Here is a 26,936-nt window from a genome sequence, read left to right on the forward strand (position 1 = left end):
TTGAAAGTCAAAATATAATTTTATCATATATAAATTTATGAATTTATTATTTTAGATGAGACTAAGCAAACAAATGAGACTAAGCAAACAAATTTTCATTTTTAGAAGAAGCCCTGCCTACCCTCTTTAAGTTCCTCCCTCTATGGAGGGGAAATAGAAATCGAACTCGAAGCCAATCTTAAAGATTAGTTCACATAGTTAATATAATTACTTTTTAGAGATCACTATTCAATGTATTCTATGTTTAAATCCGATCATTTTTAATTAAAGAAATATTTTTTGTTCAATAGAGATGACAGAAAAACATGAAACAAATGAATTTTGACTGGCCTCGACCCTATTGGAAATGATTTCTTTTTCAAAAATTGGGTTTAGGGTGGGGAAGGTTGGTTTTTCATTGAGACTTTTGAGGTTTGGTTGGAGTTGAATTTAAGTAAAATTCGTCCCATTCCATATCGATATATTTACTAAAATATCTATCTTTTAATTTCATAACAATTCTCTATATTCTTATATAAAACGTTCTAAAATTGTGGATCGAGAAAATCACTTTAGGGTTGGGGTCAGAGTTAAGTGTTAATCTATTAAATACGGTTCAAGATAGGACAAGTTAAGGTATTCACAAGTGAAAATTGAATCGAGACCAAAGCGGACAAGAAAATTCCATTCTATCCTGTCTTGTTATCATCCCTACTTTTCAAATGCATTAATAAATTGAAGGTTAAAATGTGTTATAAATTTTTGTACTCTTCGTAAGTTTAAACTTTAATCTCTCTACTTTTCAGTTTTCAAAATTTAGATCTAACTGTTAACACTGTTAAAATTATTTCATTAAATTTAAGTTCATTACATTGTCATTTTTTAGTTACATTTCCACCAAATTTCAAGTGAGTTTTTTTTTTTAAATTTTAAAATGTTAACTATTAGACTTAAGTTTTGAAATCTGAAAAGTAAAAGTAAGGAAAAATGCAAAGGGGGCAAGTACGGGCATGGCGCCCAAAAAAATAGAAAATTACATTTCAACCCCTTAAAAATATTAAATTATAAATTTATACGATAAAATTATACTTTGACCCCAAAATCTTAAAAAAATATTTAGTCTTTTTCAAAAATGATAAAATTATAAACTAATACATGATAAAATTATATTTTAACATTTTAAAAATTTATAATTCAATTCCTACCCCTCCTAAAACATATTTTAACCTAAATTAAACTTTGAATTTTTGTTCTAATTCACATCCAATCCTCATTCATGTAAAATGAAATTACATTGGTGGGAAGGGAAGTAAGGGGGAAAATCGTAGTTAAAAGAGCACGTGAACAATGTCAATTACTAGCGAAAACAAGGGAAAATCCTGTTTTTGCGGAGTCTTGCACTTTTCAAGCATTACATTTTACTAACATAAGAATCACTTCACCGATTCACATGATCTTTTAGCACGACGAAAACAAAATGAACTATTTTACCCTATCTCATAATTCAACATACTCACTTTCTTTTTATATAGAAATTATTTGAAAAAAAATTCAAATTTTAATTCATTTAAATTGTTGCTAATTGAAAAGGACGTGAGTTTGAATGTGCTGAAACGCATTATCCTCTTATTTATAAGTTGAGAAAGGATTATAGGTAATTTTAAACATTATTTCAAAAATAACAAATACTATCAAAAGCTATAATGAGGTTGTTCAAAAATATTTTAATAGAAATAAATAGTGTATCTTAATTTTTAAAGTTCTTTTTATCTATATTAATAATAATAAAATTTTAACTGAATTTCTCTCACTATTTAATTAGATACCGATTTAATTAAAATTTTATTTTAAAAATACTTTTACGAGATTATATATGTTTTATTAAATAATTTATATATATATATATATATATATATTACTTTTTAAAAAGAAATACTTTTGAAGAAACACTACCCCTTCCTTTCTAAGGATAATATCTTTAACTTTTAAAAAAGTTTTTTTTTTTTTAAATTTCACATGGTGACATAACTTACTATATTTGGAAACCATGCTTTATAGGCTCACATCTAGATCTATCAGTTCTTATATAAACTTGAAATTTTAATTTAATGAATCGAGATTTAAACCTGATTTAATTTGATTTAAGAATAAAAAGACAATAACTTAAACTTATCCAACCCGAACCTAAATTGATATAAATTTGAATCTTGAAGTAAATCAAAATCAAAGCAACCCGAAATAATCGAAACTTAAAATTATTTGAATTCATAATGAATCAATATGAATAACTCGACCCATAAATTTATATGACTAAAATTCAAAACAACCCAAAACTAGAATGACTTAAACTCAAAACTAACCCGAATCAAAATATCCTAAAAATATTCAAAATAAGTTTATCCACGTAAAATTCAAATATATATGAAACATAAATATATACTTCCGAGTAGGGGCAGATGGTAAAAAGAGCTATCCTGCTAAAAATTCTAATTAATCCCTACAAAAACTTTGCAAATTTTAATCAAATCCTCTAAAATTTTCAAAATTTATCATTTTTTTTACAACTTTTAATTAGAATCAAACCCCTAGAAAAATAAAGAATCCAATAAATCATTAAAAATTCCACAATGGTTTTTGGAAGTTCGTATGCCAACTGGTCGTATACCCCACCACCACCCCTAACTCCCCTTACTCTTCTTGCTTATAAAGAGCCGCCATTGCCAAAGCTTTTGCTCATTACCATCATCCTCTTTATATATCCTTCTTCATCATTTCCAAATTTTGATGATTTTCCTCTTTTTTTATTTTATTTTTATTTAAAATTTGAAACTGCTAACATTATTACATTTTCATTAGCCTTAAGAGAAGAAAAAAAAAATGTCATCGAATTCAATGTCTGGTTCATGGACAGCCAAGCAAAACAAAGATTTCGAAAGGGCTTTAGCTGTTTACGACAAGGACACACCAGATCGTTGGTACAATGTTGCTAAAGCTGTGGGAGAGAAAACTGTTGAGGAAGTGAAGAAGCACTATGAGCTTCTTCTTGAAGATGTTAGACGCATCGAGTCGGGTCGGGTTCCTTTCCCCGACTATTGGACCGTTACCGGGAATCGTCAAGGTAAAAAACCCGAGAGGGTGATATCGATGTTCAGCTTTGTTATTCCGAACTTTTTCTTGAAATACACGTGTTTGATAGCCGATGTTGATTATTAAGTAACTTAGAGATTTAACTAACCCTAATTTTATATATATTTCTTTAACAAATCAATACTAACCCTAATTTGTATTATATCATCAATTCAAATTTTTTTTAAATCTTACTTCTTAAAGATGATTGTACGAACCAAATGAATTATGTCTCGGGTTTGTAAATATAACCTAAACCTACAAAGTTTTGATAATATCATTAATTATAATGCATGGAGCCATGCATCTTGAAAGAATTTTAATGGTTTAGAATATGCCATAAGTATTTATATATATTTTTTGAAAATTTAGAATTTAATTCTTCTATTTTTAAATCTAAAACTTTATGTCTAACTATTAATAAGGTTAATTTTTTTATTAAATTTATTGGTGCGATATTTTGAAATAAAAAAAAAACTTATCTGGTAACATGTAGTTAAAAAAAAATTTAAATTTTCGAAGAGTATAAAGATTTATGACATATTTTAATTAAACTTATTACATGGCTAATCCCTTTGTTGATTTTCTCTTTAAATATGCAGCATGAAAAATTCCGAAGGTCAAATGAAGAAGAAAAAATGGTGGACTTGCATGGATCTCACCCTTATATATGTCTGTGTGTGTGGCAGTAATTGTAGTACTTAAGAATAGCCATTAATGTATTAGGAAGAGGAAGAAGAGCTTAATGTGTGATCATTGTTTCCTCTTTTGTTTTTGTTTTTAATTGAGGAAGGAATGTTATTGTAATATATATATATATATATATATATATATAATTATGTAGCATATGAAGTGTTTTTATTTTGAGAAAATCAATAGATCAATAATGCTAAAGTTGGAGGCCAAATAATTGAAGAATCGAAGTACAATAACAATTATTGAATCAGATATAATCTGACAATGAATGTACAATAAAAATGGAGAAGCATAAACTTACATCGAAATGGGATGCTAAAGAACAAAATGGAAATGTGTATATACATATATATATATATATATATATATATATATATATATATGAGAGCATATGAATGTAGAAATTGGTCAGAAACTTTTTATCTAGGGGAATACATAATTTTTTTAATAGGGCCAGAATTTAGTTATAAAATTTTCGGAGAGATTAAAATATGAGTTTATGAAGTATTAATTTATAATTTCATTATTTTTAAATGAATTAAACATAATTTTTTCATTTGGGGAAGCAAAATGTAATTTTATTATATATATTAATTTATAATTTCTTTATTTATAAAAGAACTGAATTGAAAGTTTTTCATTTTTAGGGGCCAAGGCCCCTGTCTACCCCCCTCAAATCCACCTATGTTGTTACCTCTGTTAGGTTTTGTTCATAGAGTAATCTATTACTAATCTGGAGTACAAATGTGATTTAAGTTTAACATTATCAAGTTGCAACTTTGAATAGAGAGAACAATTTTTTTAAAATAATAATGCACTAAAAAAATTCCAAACAAGTGCTCTCAATCTCATGCTTAATAATAAACTAATATTTTTTTTCGTAAATTGGCTTTAAAAGTTTGTAAAAACTAATTTCTTCAATATGGAACAAAATAACTAAGATACTCTAAGAGTAATCTTCTTAAAAAAGAAACTCAATTACATTAAAAATCTTCAAAGAATCCTTTGATTTGATTTTCTTCACGCTTAACTCAATAAACTGCTGCTAAAAATTCTCCAAGTATATACATTAAAAAGTCTAAATTTTTCAATTAAAAGATGTCAATCAAATATGACAAATTACATAACATCTAGATGCAAGTTAAGTTGCAACTAGAGTTGCACTTGACAAGCGTAACCAGCACTAATAACATTTCATGCGTTGTAGTTAAATATGCAAATGCCCCAAGAGCCTGACTAAATCTGTTGGAATCGAGTTGGGTCAAATTTCATTTCGAGCAGCAAGTTCTCTCAGTGTTGTTTCCTCTATTGACAAGATTCGAATTCCTTACCACTTAACCGAACAAACATTAAAATATGCAATTTAATCTTTATAAATATTAAAGGGTGCACTACATTAGTAGTCATTTAATTATAAAAAGTTTTAAAATGATCACTCAACTATTCAATTTTGTCTTTTTTGGTCACCTAATTATCTTGGAGTTTTGGGTGTTTTCGTTTTTACATTAGCCAGCTGGTGATAAAAAAAAAATCAAAATTGAATAGTTAGGTGATTATTTTATAACTTTTCATAATTATGTGACAAAAAAAAAAGAATCGAGTGACTTCTACCATAATTTACCCAAAATTAAATTACTTAATTTTATATGAAGTGATTAGATTACTTAACAAAAACACATGGTGAAAATCTGTGAACCTAACACAACTGATTCTAAATGATGACCTACATGATGACCTTTCTTTTGAAATGTAATGCAAATAAATTAGGTACCCCCAAATGATAACATTGACTGTCTTAAAGTAGCAATAAAAAAGTGAAAAAAGACAACATTTGTCAGCAAATTAAGCTCCACATCTTACTAAATTTAGGACATGAAATCAAGCATCGAGACTTTAACTAATCTCTCAATTATGAGCCCTAGAAACTTGGGTCAGTCCCCATGCTTCACGACATTAAGCCAAAATTGTGCTCTAACCAATCATGCACATAATTGACAAAAAATTTAACTCTAATTTATTGATTTTTTATTAATTTTGTAGATTTTAGTTAGGAACTTTAAAAAATGAATATGCTAGCTTTACTGTATATAGTTGGCTTAATCGATAGATTTTTAAAATAAAGCTTAAGTTTTTAATGAGACGTTGACAGAAATTATTTGAGGGATCAAACGTAAATTATAAATATTTGAGATTAAAATTAAATTTTATCACTTTATTAATGGTAAAGAAAATGCTTTGAAATTTTTGATATCCCGAGTTCAAATTCTACAATTCAATGCTTGTAATGATTTATTTTCATTAAAGCAATAATGGGTCAAAGGATTTAGAATAAGATAGACAAAAATCCTTACACTCGACGTGTAGCCTCAAAATATTGGTACTCGATTAAAGTTCTTTTAAAAAAAATTTATTAGTTTTAGTCTCTCAAATATTTATAATTTTATTCCATCCTTGATATTAAATTTCTAACTTTGTCTTTGCTTACATTTGACCCATCATATTTATAATTTTATTCCATCCTTGATATTAAATTTCTAACTTTGTCTTTGCTTACATTTGACCCATCATCATCCCATACTTATTGCTTTAATTAACTAGGAATGACACTGGATCGGATATCCGCATTTGTTGAATTATTCAAATTCAAAATTGTATATTTGCCTAAATAATCAAATTCATTTATTATTTATAAATTGTCCAAATTTTATTATTTAAATCCAAATTAAGTACCATTATCCATCGAATATTCGAATCAGTAAAAACAAAAAATCGATTTTAAAATTTCTAAACACTTTTCAGATATCAAAATCCAAATTTGAATCTACTAAAATTCTTTTTGTATATATAAAATTAAAATTATAAGTATTTTTTAATCAATAGTTTTAAATATTCGAATCCAAATTTTCATTCATTATTCAAATAAAATTACAGATTTAGATAATGAATATATGAAATATATATGCATTAGCTTTGAATCTATCGTAGATAATAATTTAAAATACAAATCTAAATATTATCCAAATTTACAATGTCTGAATCGACAATCCGAATTTTATCCCTACAACTAAGTATGAATTTTGGTAGTATATAAACGTGAAGTCAAAGTTATTCAAATTATTGGTGATTGGAGGGTTTGCTATAAATTTTGGCTAAAAGTGCACAAATAAGAAACAAGAAGCGTGGTGTTAGGTTTAGTCCGTTGAACCACCTCTCACAATATGCGGTATGTCGAACCATGTGCGCCCCTCCACAACATTGACTCTTCCTAATATTCATGGGAGAGCCTCTAATATTTTAGCAAGGATTAACTTAAGGTTCGAATTTCTGCATCTACATCTCTCTCTCATAATCGAATCATATTAATTTTGTTATCTTTACTTGTGTTATTTATTTTGTTGATGTTGGTTTAGAGTTTTGTTGAGTAGACAATTGATATAGAAAATAAAAATCGTGTTTCGATGAAAATATAAGCAAAGCATTAGAATTTGATCTTGAGCTTGGACGAGATATTTTTTTACTTCTTGATCGATCTAGTTTAAATTCAAATTAAATAATAAAAATATTTTTATTATTATTTAATTATTAAAATATTAATATTAATATATGTTGATACAAAACTGAGTTAGAAAGGAGATTTGGGCAGAGTTTTGGCTAGGTTTATAGTAATTATAATATATATAAAATTATATTTTTACCCTTGTATAAGATTATAAACTAGTAATTGTAAAATTATACTTTAGCCTCCTTATAAATGATATGATTTTAATTTAGTCCTTTAAACATTATAAATATATTAATTAATATAATGGTAAAATTAAATTTTAGCTCTTATTATAATTTAAAATTTAATTCCACCCCCAAAATATTTCTAACTTCACTCATATTTATAGCATTGGTTTGGCTATTAGATGCCCTCAGCTTTTTACTTGTGTCCAAGATTAAACTAGTCTTAATTTGAAGAAACTGCATGGAATCTATAAATAAATAAATAAATTTGAAATTTGAGATAAAAAAATTAATGGTTGACCAATATCAAACCATTCCGATCGATTGGATCATCAATCTAAATTTTAGGGGTGTTAATATTGGTTAATAGAAGTTGTTGAGAATGCAAAAAAAGTAGGCTTAAATGATAAATCAACCTCTAAATTATACCATTTTTCGTAATTTAATCCAAACTTGAACTTTGCATATATTGAAAAGGTCTAAAATTCCATTAAATATGCCCACACACCAAATAACTAATTCTGAAAATTTAATGTTTAAGTTGCCAAATAATAATGACATCTTTGTCGTCAATTTTGACCTTTGGATATTCCATCATATTTATACGTAAAGAAAACCTTAGCATAAATTATGAACTAGAAGAATAAAACACAGTTCATATAAAAAAAAAAATTGATTTGATTTGATTTGATTTCACTTATCACAAGAGCAAATTGGTAGTACATAATTAATTCACCTGAACAAATATCTCAATTTTTTTTTTTTTTTGCAAGACAAGACATTAGATTGAAATGAAGATAAATATCATTTATTATATCTAAATGGAATGCTTCTAATACGTCGTTTGGCGGACTATCATAAATATGTAAACTTTCCTTCCCGTAAAAGATACTTTGGCTAGATAATTAGTAATTTGATTATTCTCTCTAAAAGACATGTCTCAAAATCCAATTATCTTCATGTACTAAAATTTGATGAATTTGTTTAACTAAAGCAGAATTTGAAACTACCAATAAATTATTTTGGATACCTTTAATTACATCTTCAAATGGTTAGAATGAATCACTACTTTGCTGTAATTGTGCCGTTAAAGAAGGACCAAACCATTCATGGTACCCCATAATTCGGCATAAACATTTCTCCAAATGCCTATTATACCTGAGGATCCATTCCCCATTTCCATTTTGCTACACTCTGCCGACCCCCTAAATCCAGTTTTACTGCTTTGTCGGTATTTAAATGAACCCAATTTCCTGACAAAAACTGACTGGAGCTATCCTCATGCTGCCTAATTTGAAAATCCTTATGAACTAACATGTACTGCTTCGCCCAACTATACGAGACTTTAGCAATCTCAAAGGAGTTCCAAGATACACATTTTAAAAATGAAGAAATTCCGGTTTTTCTAAATGCGCCAAGCAAACAAACCAAAAAATAAGGCCAACTAGCCCCTTCTATATTCAACATCAAAAGGTTCTGCAAATTTGATACAAGTCAGTCATGAAGATAGGTTGAGAAAAACGTACCATGATGCGTTTGGTTGAGAAAAACAAAGCCAGCTAACCCCTCTTAGGTTTGGACTCAAATTAAATTCTTTTTAACAATATCATTATAGGTTTTGATCATATTTGCCCTTTTTTCACACAATACTTAGAACTACCCGTAGCCATTTCCCAACCCATAAATAGGAAGATAATGCACTTTAACACACTCGAACTCATGTCCTAGAGTTCAAACTTAGACCAAAACAAATAAATTAGAATAAATATGTATTAAAAGCACATACATAATTTACATAGAGTAAGACTTGGACTTCATATTTTAAAGTTCTTAAAGCTTTAACCTTGTAATTAGTCAATGCTTCATTAGTTATTAATTTGTTTTTTTAAATATGACTAATGATAATTACATTTTGTTTTATATTCTACTTTACTTTTTCTTTTCGTTTCAAATATTATTATGTAAATACACGTTAAATATTTAAATTTAATTATATATTAATTTTGAGATGGATTATTTTTTCTTTTATATTTTACTAATTTTTCATCAAAATATTTTAAATAATAATAACTAATTAATTTTGTATAAAAATTAATTTAAGGAAATCATATCAAGCCTAATATATAACTAAATTAAATATAAAATTTAAATACTTAATCTGAGTTGAAGTCAAATATAATTTCTTTATGAAGTCAGTCAAATGTATTTAATTTTATATTACTTTAATATGTATTTTTTATTATTTTGTAATTAAAAATAGAGAAATAAATAAAATACTTAAATAAATAATAACAAGGATATAATTATTTTTACATTTTAAATTTGCTAAATAAATAAATTTGGGTTTACCAAAAATAATCTTCAAACCTGAGATCTATTTTTTTTTTTTAAATTCAAATCTATTTTGGTTTAATAAGGGGCAAATGGGAATGGGAGCCATGAGCCTTGTCCCCCAACATTTTCACAACTTTTCATTAAACCTTTCAATTTTTTTAAAAATTTTAATTAAATCTTTATTTTTTTTAAAAAAATTATCATTAAATCTTTTAAATTTTTAAAAAAATTTTAATTAAACCCTAATTTTTAAAAATTCTTATTAAACCTCTTAAAATTTTTTAAAATTTCAATTAAGCATCCGAAACCTTTACCAGATTTCACGTAACTTGATCCAACTTGTATCTTTACACAACTTCCCTAGTTTCCCAAACAAAGCCTTAACGTTGATTTCACCTTAGGTCAAGCCATGCAATTGAGACTTGAGGTCCCTTCTCTTTGACTCAAGGACAACTATAGATTGGGCTCTAAAATGGAAAAATTATGCTTCAGTCTTTCTAAAATTCGAAAATTATAAATTAATACATAATAAAATTATATTTTTATCTCTTACAAAATGATAAAATTTTAATTTAACCATTTTAAAAATTTAAAATTACAAACTTACATACATAACAAAAAAAATTAATTCTCATAAAAAAGTATAATATAATTTCGACTCCAAACCCTCAAAATCACACCACAAGAAACGCATGCATGTTATAATTTAATTTTGACTCCAAACCCTCAAAATCACACTACAAGAAACATATGCATGCTCCAACCCCACACATCAGAAAAACATGCATGTTCCTAACTTTCAAAACCCATAGTACTCCCATTTCCTATCCCTGTCTCAATATTCGTATGAACTTCATTAATACATAAACAAAACCATTCATACAAAGGCTAAAAGAAGAAAAAAAACGCAATAATTGAAAAAAACAACCACAAAAAAAAAAAAAGAAAAAAAGAAATACCCAACGCTCAACGCTCAACGCCCAACTCCCCACCCTCTCCATCATTATAACATACAATAGTACTTGTAATTGAAACATTCTACGGGTTCTTCAACGGCTGCTGGTCCTTACTCTACTTGCATTTAATAAATATATTTTATGCATTGTGATTTTATAATTTTCGATGAATAATAACACATCACATCACTAGGGATAGAGGAGGGTAAGCAATTGTCTTTTCCCCTAAAAAATAAAAAACTCTATATAATACTCTTAGTTTTAAAACATTACAAATTAGTATAAGGATAAAGTTACACCTCTAAAATAATTTTTAACCCTTGTTTATTACTGTTGAAGTAAAAATAATGAATGAGTTATAGATTAATATTAATAATTTTATTTTAAACATAAACTTTAAACTCTAAAATTTAAAACTTAAAGCTCGTTATAAACTCAAAATTTTAAGCCTACATCCAAAACGTGATATAAAACTTAAATCTTAAATCATAAATTGAAACCTAAATTTGAGAAAAAATATAATAACTATAATTAATATTTAATTATGCTTAAATAAAATTATTAATATTTATTTATAAGTTTTTTTACCTAGTAATGGTGTATCATAATGCTATTAATTAATGGTATATCACATGTTATTCCTTGATTAATCAATAAGATCTTTTAAAAAAAACCCAAGTTTTTTTTTCTTATACTCAAACTCTTCCCACTCTGAGCTTTATATAATGTTTTCGTTCTCGAATTTGAAATGAATTACTTGATCGTGCCCCAATTTTTAAATGTTGTTTTATGATATATTAATTTTTACAAAATTAAATCAAATATATATAGTAAAAAACTTTAAAAGGTGAAATATATTGTATAATTTTTATAAAATTAAGAAATTATAGTTATTTAAATATTAGTTCAATTAATATGAGTATTATTTTTAATGTAGAAAATTTGGATTCAAGTGTATTGATTTATGAGATGGAAAAATGTTATACATAATTTTTAAAAAGAGAAGAAATAATCTCTAACTATAGTTTTTTTCTTTTACCATCGTAGTCAGTAACATATGTTGAATATCAGCAATCTAACATTCTTACTTGTTCTTAAATGGCCGCCGGTCGTGTTATATATATATATAGTTCATTACAAACGAAACCCAATTCACTTCATCAATCTTTTAGAAAAACCAAGTTTCCTTTTCATCCGACATCATGAAAAATAGTTTAAAAACTGGAGTTCAGGTCCTGCAACCTAGGAGATTGCCTGATTTTTCACGCTGTGTCAAATTAAAGTACGTTAAACTTGGTTATCATTATTTCATAAGTCACCTTTTGAAGCTTTGTTTGGTCCCTGTAATGGCGGCTCTTATCGTTCAAGCATCGAGTTTAAGCCTTGACGACATCCACCAAATGTGGCTTCAGCTTGAATATAACCTCGTCAGCGTCGTCGTATTCTCTGCTACCTTTGTCTTCGGGTCGACCGTTTATGTTATGACCCGAAAAAGATCCATTTACTTGGTGGATTACGCTTGTTACCTCCCTCCACAACACCTCAAAGCCGATCACCGGTATTTCATGGAATATGCCAAGGAGGCGGCCGATTTCGATGAGTCCACTATGGAGTTTTTACGTAAGATTATGGAAAGGTCAGGGCTCGGAGACGAAACCGGCGCTCCGCCATCGATGCATTGCTTTCCCCCACGAACGTCTATGGCGGCTGCAAGACAAGAAGCAGAACTGGTGATGTTTGGTGCTTTAGATACCCTTTTTGCTAGCACTAATGTTAAGCCAAGGGATGTCGGGATTCTTGTCGTTAATTGTAGTTTGTTTAATCCAACACCTTCATTAACGGCGATGATTATTAATAAGTATAAGATGAGGGGTGATATTAAGAGCTTTAATCTTAGTGGTATGGGATGTAGTGCTGGTGTTATAGCCATTGATCTTGCAAAAGACATGTTGCAAGTTCATCGGAACAGTTACGCCGTCGTTTTTAGTACCGAGAACATGACACAGAACTGGTATTCTGGGACCGAGAAATCGATGTTGATATCGAATTGTTTGTTTAGACTTGGGGGTTCCGCGGTTTTGTTGTCGAATAAATCTGGAGACCGACGGCAGAGTAAGTATAAACTTATTCATGTGGTAAGGACACATTGTGGTGCTAATGACAAAGCATTTAAATGTGTCTATCAAGAAGAAGATAATGTTGGGAAAATTGGGGTTTCATTGTCTAAAGATTTGATGGCAATTGCTGGTAATGCACTTAAGACCAACATCACTACACTGGGTCCCCTAGTTCTTCCTATAAGTGAACAAATCTTCTTCTTTGCCACATTAGTTGCCAAGAAGTTGTTCAATGCCAAAATCAAGCCTTATATCCCGGATTTCAAGCTCGCGTTCGAACATTTCTGTATCCATGCCGGAGGGAGAGGCGTGATCGATGAGCTCGAGAAGAATATGCAACTTTCTCCATTACATGTCGAGGCCTCCCGTATGACGCTCCACCGGTTCGGTAACACCTCATCGAGTTCGATCTGGTACGAGCTGGCTTATACGGAGGCGAAGTGTCGGATGCGTAAAGGGGACCGTATTTGGCAAATCGCTTTCGGGAGCGGTTTCAAATGTAACAGTGCAGTTTGGTTGGCCCTCAAGAATGTTAAGCCCTCATGTAGTAACCCTTGGGAAGATTGCATTCACAAGTATCCAGTGAAGCTCAATCTGTAATGGGATTAATTAGTATAGCCAATGTTCGATGTTTAATTTTATAGTAGTGTAACGGTGTCGTTTTAGTTAAACAAAATTAATTAGTCTTTTAAATTATGTTTAGATGGTGGTTATGTTATTGTAAATGAAGCTGCTGAGTCAGCATGCCTTGAGGGATTTTAATATTTAATAATGATTATTACTATTAAATTTACGTTTTGTGAGTCTATTAATGGCATTCAATAAGTTTATTTAATGATTCTAGGACTTTCACCAAACTTTTTACGAATTAAGATTAATAGTGAAAACCATAATAATATATGATGTGATATAAATGTTATTTCAGCATTAATGTTGTTTATTACTTTTCTTTCTTTCTTTTTTAATTTTGATATAATATTGCTTTTTGAATATGATGATTAATTTTTATTTCAATTAAATTTATTATGGTATTGACTGAATTTGAAATGAAATAGTAGCATAATTTTTCAATGCGGGATAAACCATATATTACTTTATTATCGCTTTTATCATAAAGTCCTTGTGTATGAAATTCAATATTCTCAATTTCATTTTGCTATGAAGCTCTGCAGTTGAAGTACGAGTTACATAAAAAGGATTTACTCTAGCTTCGTTTAATACATGATTTATGCAAATAAAACTAGTAATTTAAATATTAATATGTCCCACAAGAATATAATAGACTAGCAGATTATATAATCAAAATTGTTATTAATGATCTTAATAAATTATTGGCTTTTGAAGACTCACCTGATCATGCTCGATCTTTATTTGAAAAAGATGTTGATGGAGCAATGATTAATATAGGCCCCATCTGTCTTATTGTAACTAGTTCCTTGAACTTGTGTCTTTTCTACCAAAATAAAATATTCACAATTTAAATCAATTTATTAAATTATGGAATGTGACCATAATAAATTTAAGAAAAAATTTAACAGTGTTAACAATTGGACTTAAATTTTAAAATATAAAAATAAAGAGATTAAATTCTTAAAAATAAATGTATAAAACTAAATTTTAAATTTATGAAGAGTATATTACATATTTTACCAAAAATTAATATTTTACAAAAAAAATGAGTACTGAAAGTGAAGAAGTAGGTCGTTTTTTGGTGTGCTTTGGGGAGGATCAACTTGGGTTTCCCTTGCATGGCTCGACGTAACGTGAAATTCAAGTTAAGGCCACGTTTGGGAATCAAGGGAAATTGAGTAACGGTATAATTTATCTTAGATACTATTCAATTTTAATTTTTATTTAATAATTAAAATAAAGAGAGATTCTTTTATATCAAGGAAAACTTAAATAGTTGAACATCATTTTGTAATTTTTATTTATGTTATATTAAATATCGATAATGATAATAGGATGATTGTAAAGAAAAAAAAAACACATAGAAATTTTATGTGAAAAATCCTTTCAGATAATTAAAAGATTAATTAATTTTGTTTAACTAAAACGACACCGTTACGCTACTGAAATGAACATCGAACATTCGCTACTTATTAATCCCTTTACAGATTGAGCTTCACTGGATACTTGTGAGCGCAATCTTCCCAAGGGTTACTACATGAGGCATGAGGACTTAACATTACTACATGAGGCATGAGGACTTAACATTCTTGAGGACCAACCAAACTGCACTGTTACATTTGAAACGGCTCCCGAAAGCGATTTGCCAAATACGGTCCCCTTTACGCATCCGACCCTTAGCCTCCATATAAGCCAGCTCAGATCGAACACGACGAGGTGTTACCGAACCGGTGGAGCGTCATACGAGAGGCCTCGACATGTAATTGGAAAAGTTGCATATTCTTCTCGAGCTCATCGATCACGCCTCTCCCTCCGGCATGGATACAGAAATGTTCGAACGCGAGCTTGAAATCCGGAACATAAGGCTTGGTTTTGGCGTTGAACAACTTCTTGGCAACTAATGTGACAAAGAACAAGAATTTTTCACTTATAGGAAGAACAAGGGGACCCAATGTAGTGATGTTGGTCTTAAGTGCATTACCAGCAATTGCCATCAAATCTTTAGACAATGAAACCCAAAATTTCCCAACATTATCTTCTTCTTAATGGATACATTTAAATGCTTTGTGATTAGCACCACAATGTGTCCTCAGTCCTCACCACATGAACAAGCTTGTACTTACTCCTCCATCGGTCTGCAGATTTATTCGACAACAAAACCGCAGAACCCCCAAGTCTAAACAGACAATTCGATATCGACATCGATTTCTCGGTACCGGAATACCAATTCTGTGTCATGTTTTCGGTACTAAAAACAACGGCGTAATTGTTCCGATGAACTCGCAACATGTCTTTTGCGAGACCAATGGCTATAACACCAGCACTACATCCCATACCACTAAGATTAAAGCTCTTAATGTTAGCCCTAATCTTATACTTATTGATAATCATTGCCGTTAATGAAGGTGTTGGATTAAACACACTACAATTAACGACAAGAATCCCGACATCCCTTGGCTCAACATTAATGTTAGCAAAAGGGGTATCTAAAGCACCAAACATCACCAGTTCTGCTTCTTCTCTTTCACCACCATAGACGGTCGTGGGGGAAAGCAATGCAGTGATGGCGGCGCGCCGGTTTCGTCTCCGAGCCCTGACCTTTCCATAATCTTACGTAAAAACTCCATAGTGGACTCATCGAAATCGGCCGCCTCCTTGGCATATTAAATGAAATACCGGTGATCGGCTTTGAGGTGTTGTGGAGGGAGGTTACAAGCGTAATCCACCAATTAAATGGATCTTTTTCGTGTCATAACATAAACGGTCGACCCGAAGACAAAGATAGCAGAGAAAACGACGACGCTGACGAGGTTATATTCAAGCTGAAGCCACATTTGGTGGATGTCATCAAGGCTTAACCTCGATGCTTGAATGGTAACAGCCGCCATTACAGGGAACAAACAAAGTTTCAAAAGATGACTTATGAGATAATGATAACCAAGTTCAACGTACTTTAATTTTTTTTTTTGTGAAATTAATGTACTTTAATTTGACACTACGTAAGAAATCAGGCAATCTCCTTGGTTGCAGGACCTGAACTCCATTTTTTGAACTATTTTTCACGATGTCGGGTAAAAAAGGAAACTTGGTTTTTCTAAAAGATTGATAAGTGAATTGGGTTTCGTTTATAATGAACAATGGTATATACATATAACGACCGGCGGCCATTTAAGAACAAGTAAGAACTTGTTCAAATATAAAGCTCAGACGCGAAGAGTCAAGTATATGATTTTCCTTGAAAGATCTAAATGATTGATCAAAGGAATAACATGTGATGTAACATCAATGAATAACATTATCATTAGTAGGTGAAAAATTTATAAATAAATATTAATAATTTTATTTAAGTATAATTAAATATATTAATCATAAATATTATATTTGTCCCTCAAGTTTAGGTTTCGAATTTGTTAATGTTTAAAATACAATTATTAATATTTACTTATAACTCATTTATTATTTTTACTTCACTGACAATAAGCAATGAAATTATTTTAGGGAAAGAAATTAATAAAAAAAAATTAAGGGAATGCAATTTTACCATCATATTAATTTGTGATATCTTAAAAACTAATGGGACTATATAAAGAATTTTTATTTTTTAGGAGAAAAGGCAAGCAACCCTCTGCCCCTAATGATGAGATGTGTTATTATATTTTCATGTGCATGAAATACAGTAAGTATAGCAGCCATTGAAGAACCCGTAGAATGTTTTAATTGCAAGTATTGTCGTATGTTATAATGGAGAGGGTGGGCAGTTGAGCGTTGGGTGTTTCCCTTTTTTTGTGGTTCTTTTAGCCTTTGTGTACGTATGGTATTGTTTGTGTTAATGAAAGTTCATACGAATACTGAGAAAGGGATAGGAAATGGGTGTATTCTGGGTTTCGAAAGTTAGGAAGATGCATGCATGTTTTTATTGTGGTGTGCTTTTGATGTAGGAGTCGAATTTAAATTATAATTTTTTATAAGAAGTAAAATGTATTTTTTTTCAGTAATTTTTTATATGAAATTAAAAATTTTATAATTTTATGAAAGGTTAAAATGTAATTTTATTATGTATTAATTTATAATTTTTAAATTTTAGAAGGACTGAAGCATAATTTTTCCATTTTAAGGTCCAATCTAGCGCTGCCCTTGAGTCAAATAGAAGGGACCTCATTGGGAAACAACGGTAGTTGTATAGAGATACAAGTTGGATCAAGTTAGGTAAGATCTAGTAAAGGTTTTGGATGCTTAATTGAAAATTTTAAAAATTTTAGGGTTTAATTAAAATTTAATAAAAATATTAAGAGATTTAATGAGAATTTCGAAAAGAATTGAAGAATTAATTAAATTTTTCAAAAATTATGAATAGTTTAATGAAAAATACTAAGTAAAATTCTAAGAAAAATTTTATGGTTGCCTCGAACCATTGTGATGACCTAATAGTTAAGATTGTTCACTACTTCAAGTGTGGCTTGGGCTCACGTTATTAGTCAAACACGTCTCAAAAATTAGAGTTTGTATATGAATTGTCATGTCATTATCATTAAAAATTAATATTTTAATTAATATTTTATTAAAAACTAATTTTACTCTTTTAAAAGGTCAACTGTTAAATTTAATTTTAAAATATAAAAATTAAATTAAAGGAAACGCAAATTTATTTATTATGATTTATAATACAACCGTGAATACTTTTCACCATTTCACACTTCGAACCTAATTTTACTTAGACCGTAAATGTCCATAATTGTCAATGGAACTCCATAAATGCATCAAAAGGAAAACCCAAAGCTCAAAGAAGATTCGCACAACGCCCAACGACCTAACTCCAACCTCTCATCATTGCTCTTTAAAACATATACGTTAAAATACATTATTAGTACACGTATTCTTTATAAATTTTTATTTTAGCTCTTTCACTTTTATTTTGAAAATTTTAATTTCTTACTTTTTTAATTTAAATACTCATTTTGATAGCCAAATAACAAGAAAAACAAAGTTACAATGAGAAAGAATTTAACATAATAATTTTAATTATATTAACAGTTGAATTTATATTTTAAATATAAAAAGTAAAAAGATTAAATTTTTATAATAAAAATAAAGAGACTAAATTTTAAATTGTTGAAGAGTATAGACACTTACGGTATATTTCAACTGGTAATAATATTAGTCATCAAACACTCTACGTATTCTTTAATGGCGGCCGGTCTTTGCTGTAAATGCTTCATCAACCCTCTTTAAACACCCACAAAATTTTCAATACAAACTCTTAATTTTGTCCATTATATATAGTTATATACCCCCTTTTGCTCACAACAAGCGAAAAAATCCAACTAGTTTCCATCAAATCTTTTAGCTTTTTCAAGAAAAAAATTAAAACGCAGTTTTTTTTTTCTTTTTTCTGAATCACCCATCACCATGAATGGTGAAAAAAACAGTTCAAACAATAGGGTACTTAAATTGAAGTACGTTAAACTTGGTTACCATTATCTCATAACTCACCTTTTAAAGCTTTGTTTAGTCCCTTTAATGGCTGTTATCATCGTTCAAGCATCGAGGTTAAGCCTTAATGACATCCACCAAACATGGCTTCACCTTGAACATAACCTTGTCTATGTCGTCGTGTTGTCGGCTTTCGTTTTGGTCGGGTCGATCGTTTACTTTATGACCCGAAAAAGATCCGTTTATTTGGTGGATTATGCCTGTTATCTCCCTCCTTCGAAGCTAAAAGTGGAACACGACCGGTTCATGAAACATTGTAAGCTAATGGGTTGTTTTGATGAGACCTCTTTGGTGTTTTTAGACAAGATTTTGGGAAGGTCAGGGCTTGGAGAAGAAACATGTGCACCAGAAGCAATGCATTGTCTTCCACCAAAACCATCAATGGAGGCTGCAAGACAAGAGACAGAACAGGTGATGTTTGGTGCTTTAGATACCCTTTTTGCTAACACTAATGTTAAGCCAAAAGATGTTGGGATTCTTGTCGTTAATTGTAGTTTATTTAATCCAACACCTTCATTGTCTTCAATGATTATCAACAAGTATAAGATGAGGGGTAATATTAAAAGCTTTAATCTTGGTGGTATGGGATGTAGTGCTGGTGTTATAGCTGTTGATTTAGCTAAAGATATGTTACAAGTTCATCGGAACAATTATGCCATCGTTGTTAGTACTGAAAATATTACACAAAATTGGTATTTTGGTAACAAAAAAGCAATGTTGTTACCAAATTGCTTGTTTCGAATCGGTGGTGCTGCCGTTTTATTATCGAATAAATCAGTGGACCAACTAAGAAGTAAGTATAAACTTATTCATGTGGTACGTACACATTGCGGTGCTAATAATAAGGCGTTTAACTGTGTCCAACAAGAACAAGATGATGTTGGGAAAACAGGTGTTTCATTGTCTAAAGATTTGATGACGATTGCTGGTAATGCACTTAAGTCCAACATTACTACGTTAGGTCCCCTTGTTCTTCCTATAAGTGAACAAATCTTGTTCTTTTTCACATTAGTTGCCAACAAGTTGATCAATGCTAAAATCAAGCCTTATATCCCGGATTTCAAGCTCGCGTTTGAACATTTTTGTATACACGCCGGTGGGAGAGCCGTGATCGATGAGCTCGAGAAGAATTTGCATCTTCTTCCGGTACATGTTGAAGCTTCTCGTATGACGCTTCACCGGTTCGGTAACACCTCATCGAGTTCGATCTGGTACGAGCTAGCCTATATGGAAGCGAAGGGTCGGATGCGGAAGGGGGATCGGGTTTGGCAAATCGCTTTCGGGAGCGGTTTCAAATGTAACAGTGCAGTTTGGTTGGCACTCAAGAATGTTAAGCCATCGTGTAATAGTCCCTGGGAAGGTTGCATTCATAGGTATCCAGTGCAGCTTAGCCTGTAATGGGATTTATCAAAGCGATTTTCAATGTTTATTTTTTTGAGTGCTTAAATTTTTAAGTTGAAATATGTAATACCTTATTTTCATAAATTTGAAATTTAATTATTTTACTCTTATTTTCAGAAATTTAGTTCATATATTTTTCAGATTTTAAAATTCAAATTCAATTGTTATCAATATTAATTTGTTGGTATGATATTTTCAAATAGAAAAAAAACACTTATAACTAAAAAGTGACAATGTAATTAACTTCAATTTAATGAAATAATTTTAACAGTTGAACTTAAAATTTAAATTTTAAAAAGTATTATTGGAGAATTTTTCTCTCTGATCCCTTTTTCTAGTAATGTTTGTCTATTTATATGATATGAATATTATTCGTTGAGATGATATGCTAAGTAGACTTCATGTATACAGACACATAACCTACACATATTATTAACATGTGTTACACGTTCTTATGCACGTATAACTTCATAGGGGAGAAGGCTCGGCGAGCGAACTCTGCCTATGAGCTCAATCTGCAAATTCATCATGCGAGCTCAATTTGCGACCTTGTGAGTTTGAATCGGCATCTACCCATACCCAAATAAGTTTTGGACCAATAGTGGTAACCATCCTAACAAGTATATAAAATTATAAAGATTAATGTAGTGATGTTTAATTTGTTGATTGTTAATAGTGGTCTCTTTTGGTTGAATGACATGGATCTAATATTGCTTGAAGATCATCAATTTGTACCTGCTCTGATTTATGGCTACAGTTATATGCAGTTTTACACACTATTCTCATGTTACTTAAGTAAATAAAATAATGTATTTTAAAGTTTGTAATAAATTAAAATTTTAATTATTTATTTTATGTAAAAAATTTAACCATTAAAATTATAATGAAATAAACAGTATTTTAAATTAATATACAATTTTATTTGTTTTATTGACATAAATTAAATAATGTATTTCAAGTTTGAAATAATAATTTAATTTTTAAAATTATATATTTATGTAAAAATTCAACCATTAAAAATATAATGATATAAACAATATTTTAAATTAACATAATAGAAATATCAGATTAATTTAAAAAATTATCGAATCAATATAAATATTTTTTTAAATTTAATAGTTGAATTATTAAAATATTTATAGAAAGTTATGAAATTATGTTATTGTGTGAAATAAGAACAACTGTTCGTATATAAAAGCTATGCAATAGAAAGTGATTTTTCATTTATATATTTTGTTATTTTAAGGATTTTGTAAATAAATTTCTAAAACAGATCATGTTTGGGTCCTAGGAAAATTCTGCATTTCTTCAGAAATTCTTTTTTTTTAGTAAAATAAATCTCCATTTAGCCAAATAATTAGCTTTCGAAAACAAATTCCAAAGGTTTCAGTTCTTACAATTACTGAATGTTGGTTTTTTAAAAATAACCTAACTTAATTAATTAATAATAAAATATCTAAATAATACATGAAAAAATAATTCAAAGCTTTGGTTATTATTTTAGAGGATTTGAAATCATCTATTGAGAGATCTAAATCGGAGAAGTCAACAAGAAAGAGGAAATCTCCTTTTTGACATTGAAATCAACATAAAAGGCCACGGTAAACATCAGCATTGAGAAAATAAGATAAAAACAAAAACGAAATGTGAAAAGAAGACAGAGAGAACAGAATAATAAAAAGAAAGTTAAGTGAAATTTAATTGGAATTAAATGGGATGATGCTTTTATTTTTATTTTTTTTCATTTAATTTTCCTGTGATTTTGACTAAAAAAAATTTTCCTTCTTCTCTTTGACTTCCTCAATTTAGATCTCTCAACTTTCTAAAATAATAACTAAAACTTCGAACTACTCTTTGTACACCAATTTTTTAAAAATATCACCTACGATATATATATTTTTTTAAAATTTAAATGTAAAACGGCACTAAAAAGTGTAATTTTTTAGAAACATTTATTGATACCACCTAACATACCAACGGCATCCACAGCCTCCAGTAAAAAAAAAAAATCATTTTTCTCCATTGTGAATACTCATTTTTCACGAGTATTACGAAAAATACATATTGATACCTCTTGACACAATGACGGCATTCAAATAAAATCTTTTTTTTTTTTAAAAAAAAGGCAATCATTGGCTCAACATTGGGGATGGTGCCGCTGATATGTCAAGTGACACAGACAGACACTATAGATTTCAAGTCGAGTCATTTTTGTAATTAATTAATTAATTAAGGTTTTTTTTCCTATTGTTTCTATAATGCTTTAACACAATTTCATTCAAATCCAAATTCAGAATATAGGCCTGCTGTTACTCAAATTTTCCATAAAATATCAAACACCTATAGAAACACATTTGAACATAAATAGAAATATAAATATGATTCTCAAAATATATTTAAAAACATTAAATTTGGAATACCATTTTTAAAAACAAATAAATAAAATTAAAACCTACAATCTGCCAATGACGCCTACTGACATACAAGTGCAAAAACAATACTTTTTTGTACACATTACTTGCAAATAATCTGAAATGCATCACCATGTGTATATAAACAATCAAGTTTCAGTTCTAGGATATGTCAGCACTACGAAGAACCTATGTTTTGTAGTAACTGCGTACCAACGGCAACGCACCTATTCCGAAGATGAAAATCAAATATCAGTATCATCATCAGATTGCTACTTTTCGTTCTTTTTTTACCGAGTCCTTTTACTACTTACCGGTGAACAAGCTGTTTCAATCCCCACGAAAGCCACTGCTACTCGCAGAAGGCTTCTTGCCAGTGTATTTCTGTAAAAGAGATGAAAATACCGTTATCTTTCAAGCAGACAATGCTTGGAACTACAGTTACGAAAACTGATTTGAAGCTGACCTGCTTTCCGATGCTGAATGGGATATACTTGTATTTGATCATGTGCGTAATCTGGCGCCGCATTGTAAGGACAAAGAGAACGATCCAATAACAAAGCAATATGGGCCAAAAGACGGGAACATCGAATACAGAAAAGAAAGTCATTACAAATGCTATGCAGAAAGCCTTTGTCATGGAGTACCTGCAAAAATCATTAAACAGAGGGAGTATTATATCTATTCTTAAATACCTATTCGTCAAGCTTAAGTACATACAAATCTTAAGCAAGACAACAAACTTCCAAATGGTCAAACCAAAATATTATTGATTACGGGAAATAATGACATAGGTTAAACCAATCACCAGATACGTTGTAGGTATGAATCCAACACAGACATGTCCATGTTTAATTTTATTTTTACGACTTTTAGAAAGTTGTTGAGGGTTAGGTCGGCTTCATGGCGGCCGACAATCATAGGTATTGTCCCTCGGGGAGGATTTTGTCTGTCATGCTCTACCAGAGCACGTGTTCTGTGAGCGGCCATTTAGAGTTAAGGGTTCGAACCCCAACAAGGGCGAGACACTCACATCGCCTTGGTGGGTGGCTGTACGTCCACGTATGTTCGAAGTGCTCCTGACTCTATAAACCGGGTCCTCAAGGCAGCCGCTTACAGCATGCTGCCTTTCGGCAGAGCATGGGAGACAAAACCCTCCCCGAGGGACAATGCCTTTGGTTGTTGGGGATCCGGTCAGCTGTCAAGTGACGACACTTCGAAATCTTCTCCCTAAGGAGCCGACTAACCCTCAACAGAAGTCATATCCCTAAACCCACGTCTAGATATTAGATGCACAAAGGTGACGTGCATGCATGAGATGGAGTGATAGACAATAAAAGGCAATGGCTAATGGAAATGACAGATAACAGCAAAAGCTCTAAAGTACATTATCCCTACATATCCAGAATCAGGACAGAAGCTTGAAGCGGAAGAGTGTTGCTGATGGTTGTCAAACTAGCATGTAATGCAATATTGTTTGACGGTATTGATAGAAACTTTAAGCTGATTCAGTGAGCATGCCGAAGAAGCAGCAGGTAGAACGAATTATGCTATCTTAGGTTGTGATAAGTTAAACCATAAGCAATAATAACTAAGACCATAATTTTGGTTAAACACAAAGCTACTATCATGCAATAACATCCCCCGAATTTCATCAATGATGAAAAGGCATAAAAGATCACACCATTAACCAGACATCAAATATTTCCAGCATATCTTTTCTTTTTTTACTAAATACGAAAGGGCATGTTTCTATCCGAGAAATCAAGCAGTGTTTTTGCCTTCACAAAACTCATCATAAACAATGTTGACACAGAACACAAAAGTAACATGTTTTCAATTACCAGAACTTAAACTCGGGTAGCCTACGAATAAATGGCTTGAATTCATCAGAACCTTTAGTTGGCAGTGAAGGCCCGTCGGTAACTTCAAGTTCGGGATCAACCAGAGGAGACAAAAATCCTATTAGCAAATTCAACAGGTAGATCCCAAGGCCATATGCAACTACGTAAAAGCCTTGAACATAATAAACCCGCAAACAATAGATAGCCGTTATAACAAGGGTTCCAATCCACCTATAAGCTGTATGAGGAGTAGTCTTATCGAGATAATACTGATAAATCCTCCAACCGTCGTGCCCCCATTGAGACAAAGGCGAAGCTGATGATGCACCATCGCCTCTAATTCCCTCCATTCAATATTAGCTCCAATTTAAAGCCTGCATCATAAGAGGAGAATCCAATAAAGTTAAGCACACAGACTCATTAGCTTCCCAAAAACAACATAGTTATCACTAAACACTCGATAACTCTCAATTCATTATTAAACACTCCATCAATTTAAGCAACAAAAAGGGAAAGCAAAACAGCTCAGTCAATTTCAATCACTGAATCCAATACAATGCCCTAATGCTATGTTTGTTTACCAAGAAAATGCATAAAAAATCATGAGTCAAATTCTACTATTAGCTCCTATACTATGCGTAAATTAATTTGATCAATTTTAGTCGCTCTGCTTTTCAAATTTTGAAATTTCAATTCTACACCAAACTGAAACAGTTAAATTCATTAAGTCAAATTCTGTTATTAGTACTGTACTATGTGTGAGTGTGGATTTCGTCCCTATTCTCTGATTTGATCATTTGTAGCCCTATATCTTTCAAATGCCAATTTGTAGTCGTTAAATCTATTGACTAAAATGACAGTTTTTCTGTGAATATTGTATAAAAATAACAAGTTAACATAGCATTAAACATGATAATATGTTTGTCAAGTAAAATTTTGTAAACAGCATAATTTAACTTTACGAATTTAACAGCTACTGTTGTTCATAGTGAAATTTCAAATTTTGAAAAGCAGAGGGACTAATATAGAATTCGACCAAATTTCATGCTCAGAATCTGGAAACAGAGGAGGAGAAAACACAAACCCCAATCAACAAGAAGTCACTAACTAATCAATGACATTCACGCATCACCAAAACCCAAAGATACCAAAGAGAACAAGAGATTACCAAAGCTTTTTTTCCTCAACTTTCTCACCAACCAAACAACAATTTGGAAACCCAGATCCAGAAAAACCAAAGATAAAAACCTATATTTACGAAGCATAAAATCTATGAAAGGAAAAAAAAAAGTTAAAATCTTAACAACAAGCAAACCAATACAAAAACTGAAAAAAAAAATATTTGAAGAGCAAAAAATGGGGGTGACCTTAAATGACTGTCCGTTGTTTGACGAGAGGGAGAAGATCTGTTCAGAGGTGGAATTTTCTATAAATATTTTCACCTTCTATTTAACTGTGTTGAACAAGACAGTGACGCAGCTTGAACGGGTGACAGTAGAGTCGTGGAAAACGGAGCTGCAAGAAAGAATATACCTTTTAGGCCTTCTCTTTGTGTGCCATTAGCCAATATTTAAATTTCATTAACTTTTTAAAGATTTTGCTTGCTTTTCTAATTCCTATATTTGTGCTAAACTACACTTAAACGTATGTTTATGTTTTATTTATTTAATTTTAAAAAATTATAAAATAGTTATTAAATTATTTAAAAAAATTTATTTAAATAATTGAGTTATTATAATTGTTGTTGTACGACCTCTTCTGTTCACAATATCCGCATCAATCAAAAGTTTTTTTTTCTCTTTTTTTCTTCAATTCATTTGTTTATGAAACGACTTTAAATGTCACAAATCTATTAACTAAAATCTATACAACTTTCTTCTTTGATATTCAACATTGACCATCAAATCGACTTAGATTTAATTTATGTTTTTCTACTCATTGATGGGTATTGATCCACCGTGTCGATCGTTAAATCATTATTTGAAACTCGCCAATCAAACTATAAAAAAATTTAATGACTTGAATACAAACTCTCAAATAATTTAATGATTTCAATGAAAACTTATAAATAATTTAATGATTATTTTATAATTTTTAAAACTAATGATGAAAACATAAATTTATTATTTACCAATAGTTGACTGAGATATGTTCTTATTTACCCTATAATAACTCACAGATACACAATCCTAAAATAATATAAGATGATTAAATTTCATTTTTATC

General features: G+C 30.2%; 4 protein-coding genes and 1 pseudogene across 5 annotated transcripts; 3 read left to right on the forward strand and 2 right to left on the reverse strand.

The window, feature by feature from the left end:
• The first annotated feature begins 2,689 nt into the window (after positions 1 to 2,689).
• LOC108481319 (protein RADIALIS-like 2) lies at positions 2,690 to 4,015 on the forward strand. Its single transcript, XM_053025307.1, has 2 exons — positions 2,690 to 3,097; positions 3,708 to 4,015. The coding sequence occupies exons 1-2, from the start codon at positions 2,857 to 2,859 to the stop codon at positions 3,710 to 3,712; spliced, it is 246 nt and encodes an 81-aa protein (XP_052881267.1). The 5' UTR covers positions 2,690 to 2,856; the 3' UTR covers positions 3,713 to 4,015.
• A 7,952-nt stretch (positions 4,016 to 11,967) lies between these two features.
• On the forward strand, positions 11,968 to 13,723 carry LOC108482053 (3-ketoacyl-CoA synthase 4). Its single transcript, XM_017785156.2, has one exon. It carries the CDS (start codon positions 12,020 to 12,022, stop codon positions 13,532 to 13,534), a length of 1,515 nt encoding a protein of 504 aa, XP_017640645.1. The 5' UTR covers positions 11,968 to 12,019; the 3' UTR covers positions 13,535 to 13,723.
• Positions 13,724 to 15,045: 1,322 nt separating this feature from the next.
• Positions 15,046 to 16,732, reverse strand: LOC108481320 (3-ketoacyl-CoA synthase 9-like; annotated as a pseudogene).
• Positions 16,733 to 18,866: 2,134 nt separating this feature from the next.
• On the forward strand, positions 18,867 to 20,575 carry LOC108480378 (3-ketoacyl-CoA synthase 9). Its single transcript, XM_017783358.2, has one exon. It carries the CDS (start codon positions 18,971 to 18,973, stop codon positions 20,450 to 20,452), a length of 1,482 nt encoding a protein of 493 aa, XP_017638847.1. The 5' UTR covers positions 18,867 to 18,970; the 3' UTR covers positions 20,453 to 20,575.
• Positions 20,576 to 22,808: 2,233 nt separating this feature from the next.
• LOC108482011 (protein RER1A-like) lies at positions 22,809 to 26,298 on the reverse strand. 2 transcript variants are annotated; one of them, XM_017785118.2, is made up of 6 exons: positions 26,078 to 26,298; positions 25,879 to 25,980; positions 24,711 to 25,084; positions 23,333 to 23,513; positions 23,181 to 23,250; positions 22,809 to 23,093 (listed from the first exon to the last, which is right to left on the reverse strand). In XM_017785118.2, exons 3-5 carry the CDS (start codon positions 25,058 to 25,060, stop codon positions 23,197 to 23,199), a joined length of 585 nt encoding a protein of 194 aa, XP_017640607.1. In that variant the 5' UTR covers positions 25,061 to 25,084; positions 25,879 to 25,980; positions 26,078 to 26,298; the 3' UTR covers positions 22,809 to 23,093; positions 23,181 to 23,196. The 2 variants fall into 2 exon arrangements, with proteins under 2 accessions (XP_017640607.1, XP_017640606.1); XM_017785117.2 differs by lacking the exon at positions 25,879 to 25,980 and having other exon boundaries at positions 26,078 to 26,296.
• Between the last annotated feature and the right edge of the window lie 638 nt (positions 26,299 to 26,936).

Source organism: Gossypium arboreum, chromosome 1 (assembly GCF_025698485.1).
Source record: "Gossypium arboreum isolate Shixiya-1 chromosome 1, ASM2569848v2, whole genome shotgun sequence".
Classification (NCBI taxonomy): domain Eukaryota; kingdom Viridiplantae; phylum Streptophyta; class Magnoliopsida; order Malvales; family Malvaceae; genus Gossypium; species Gossypium arboreum.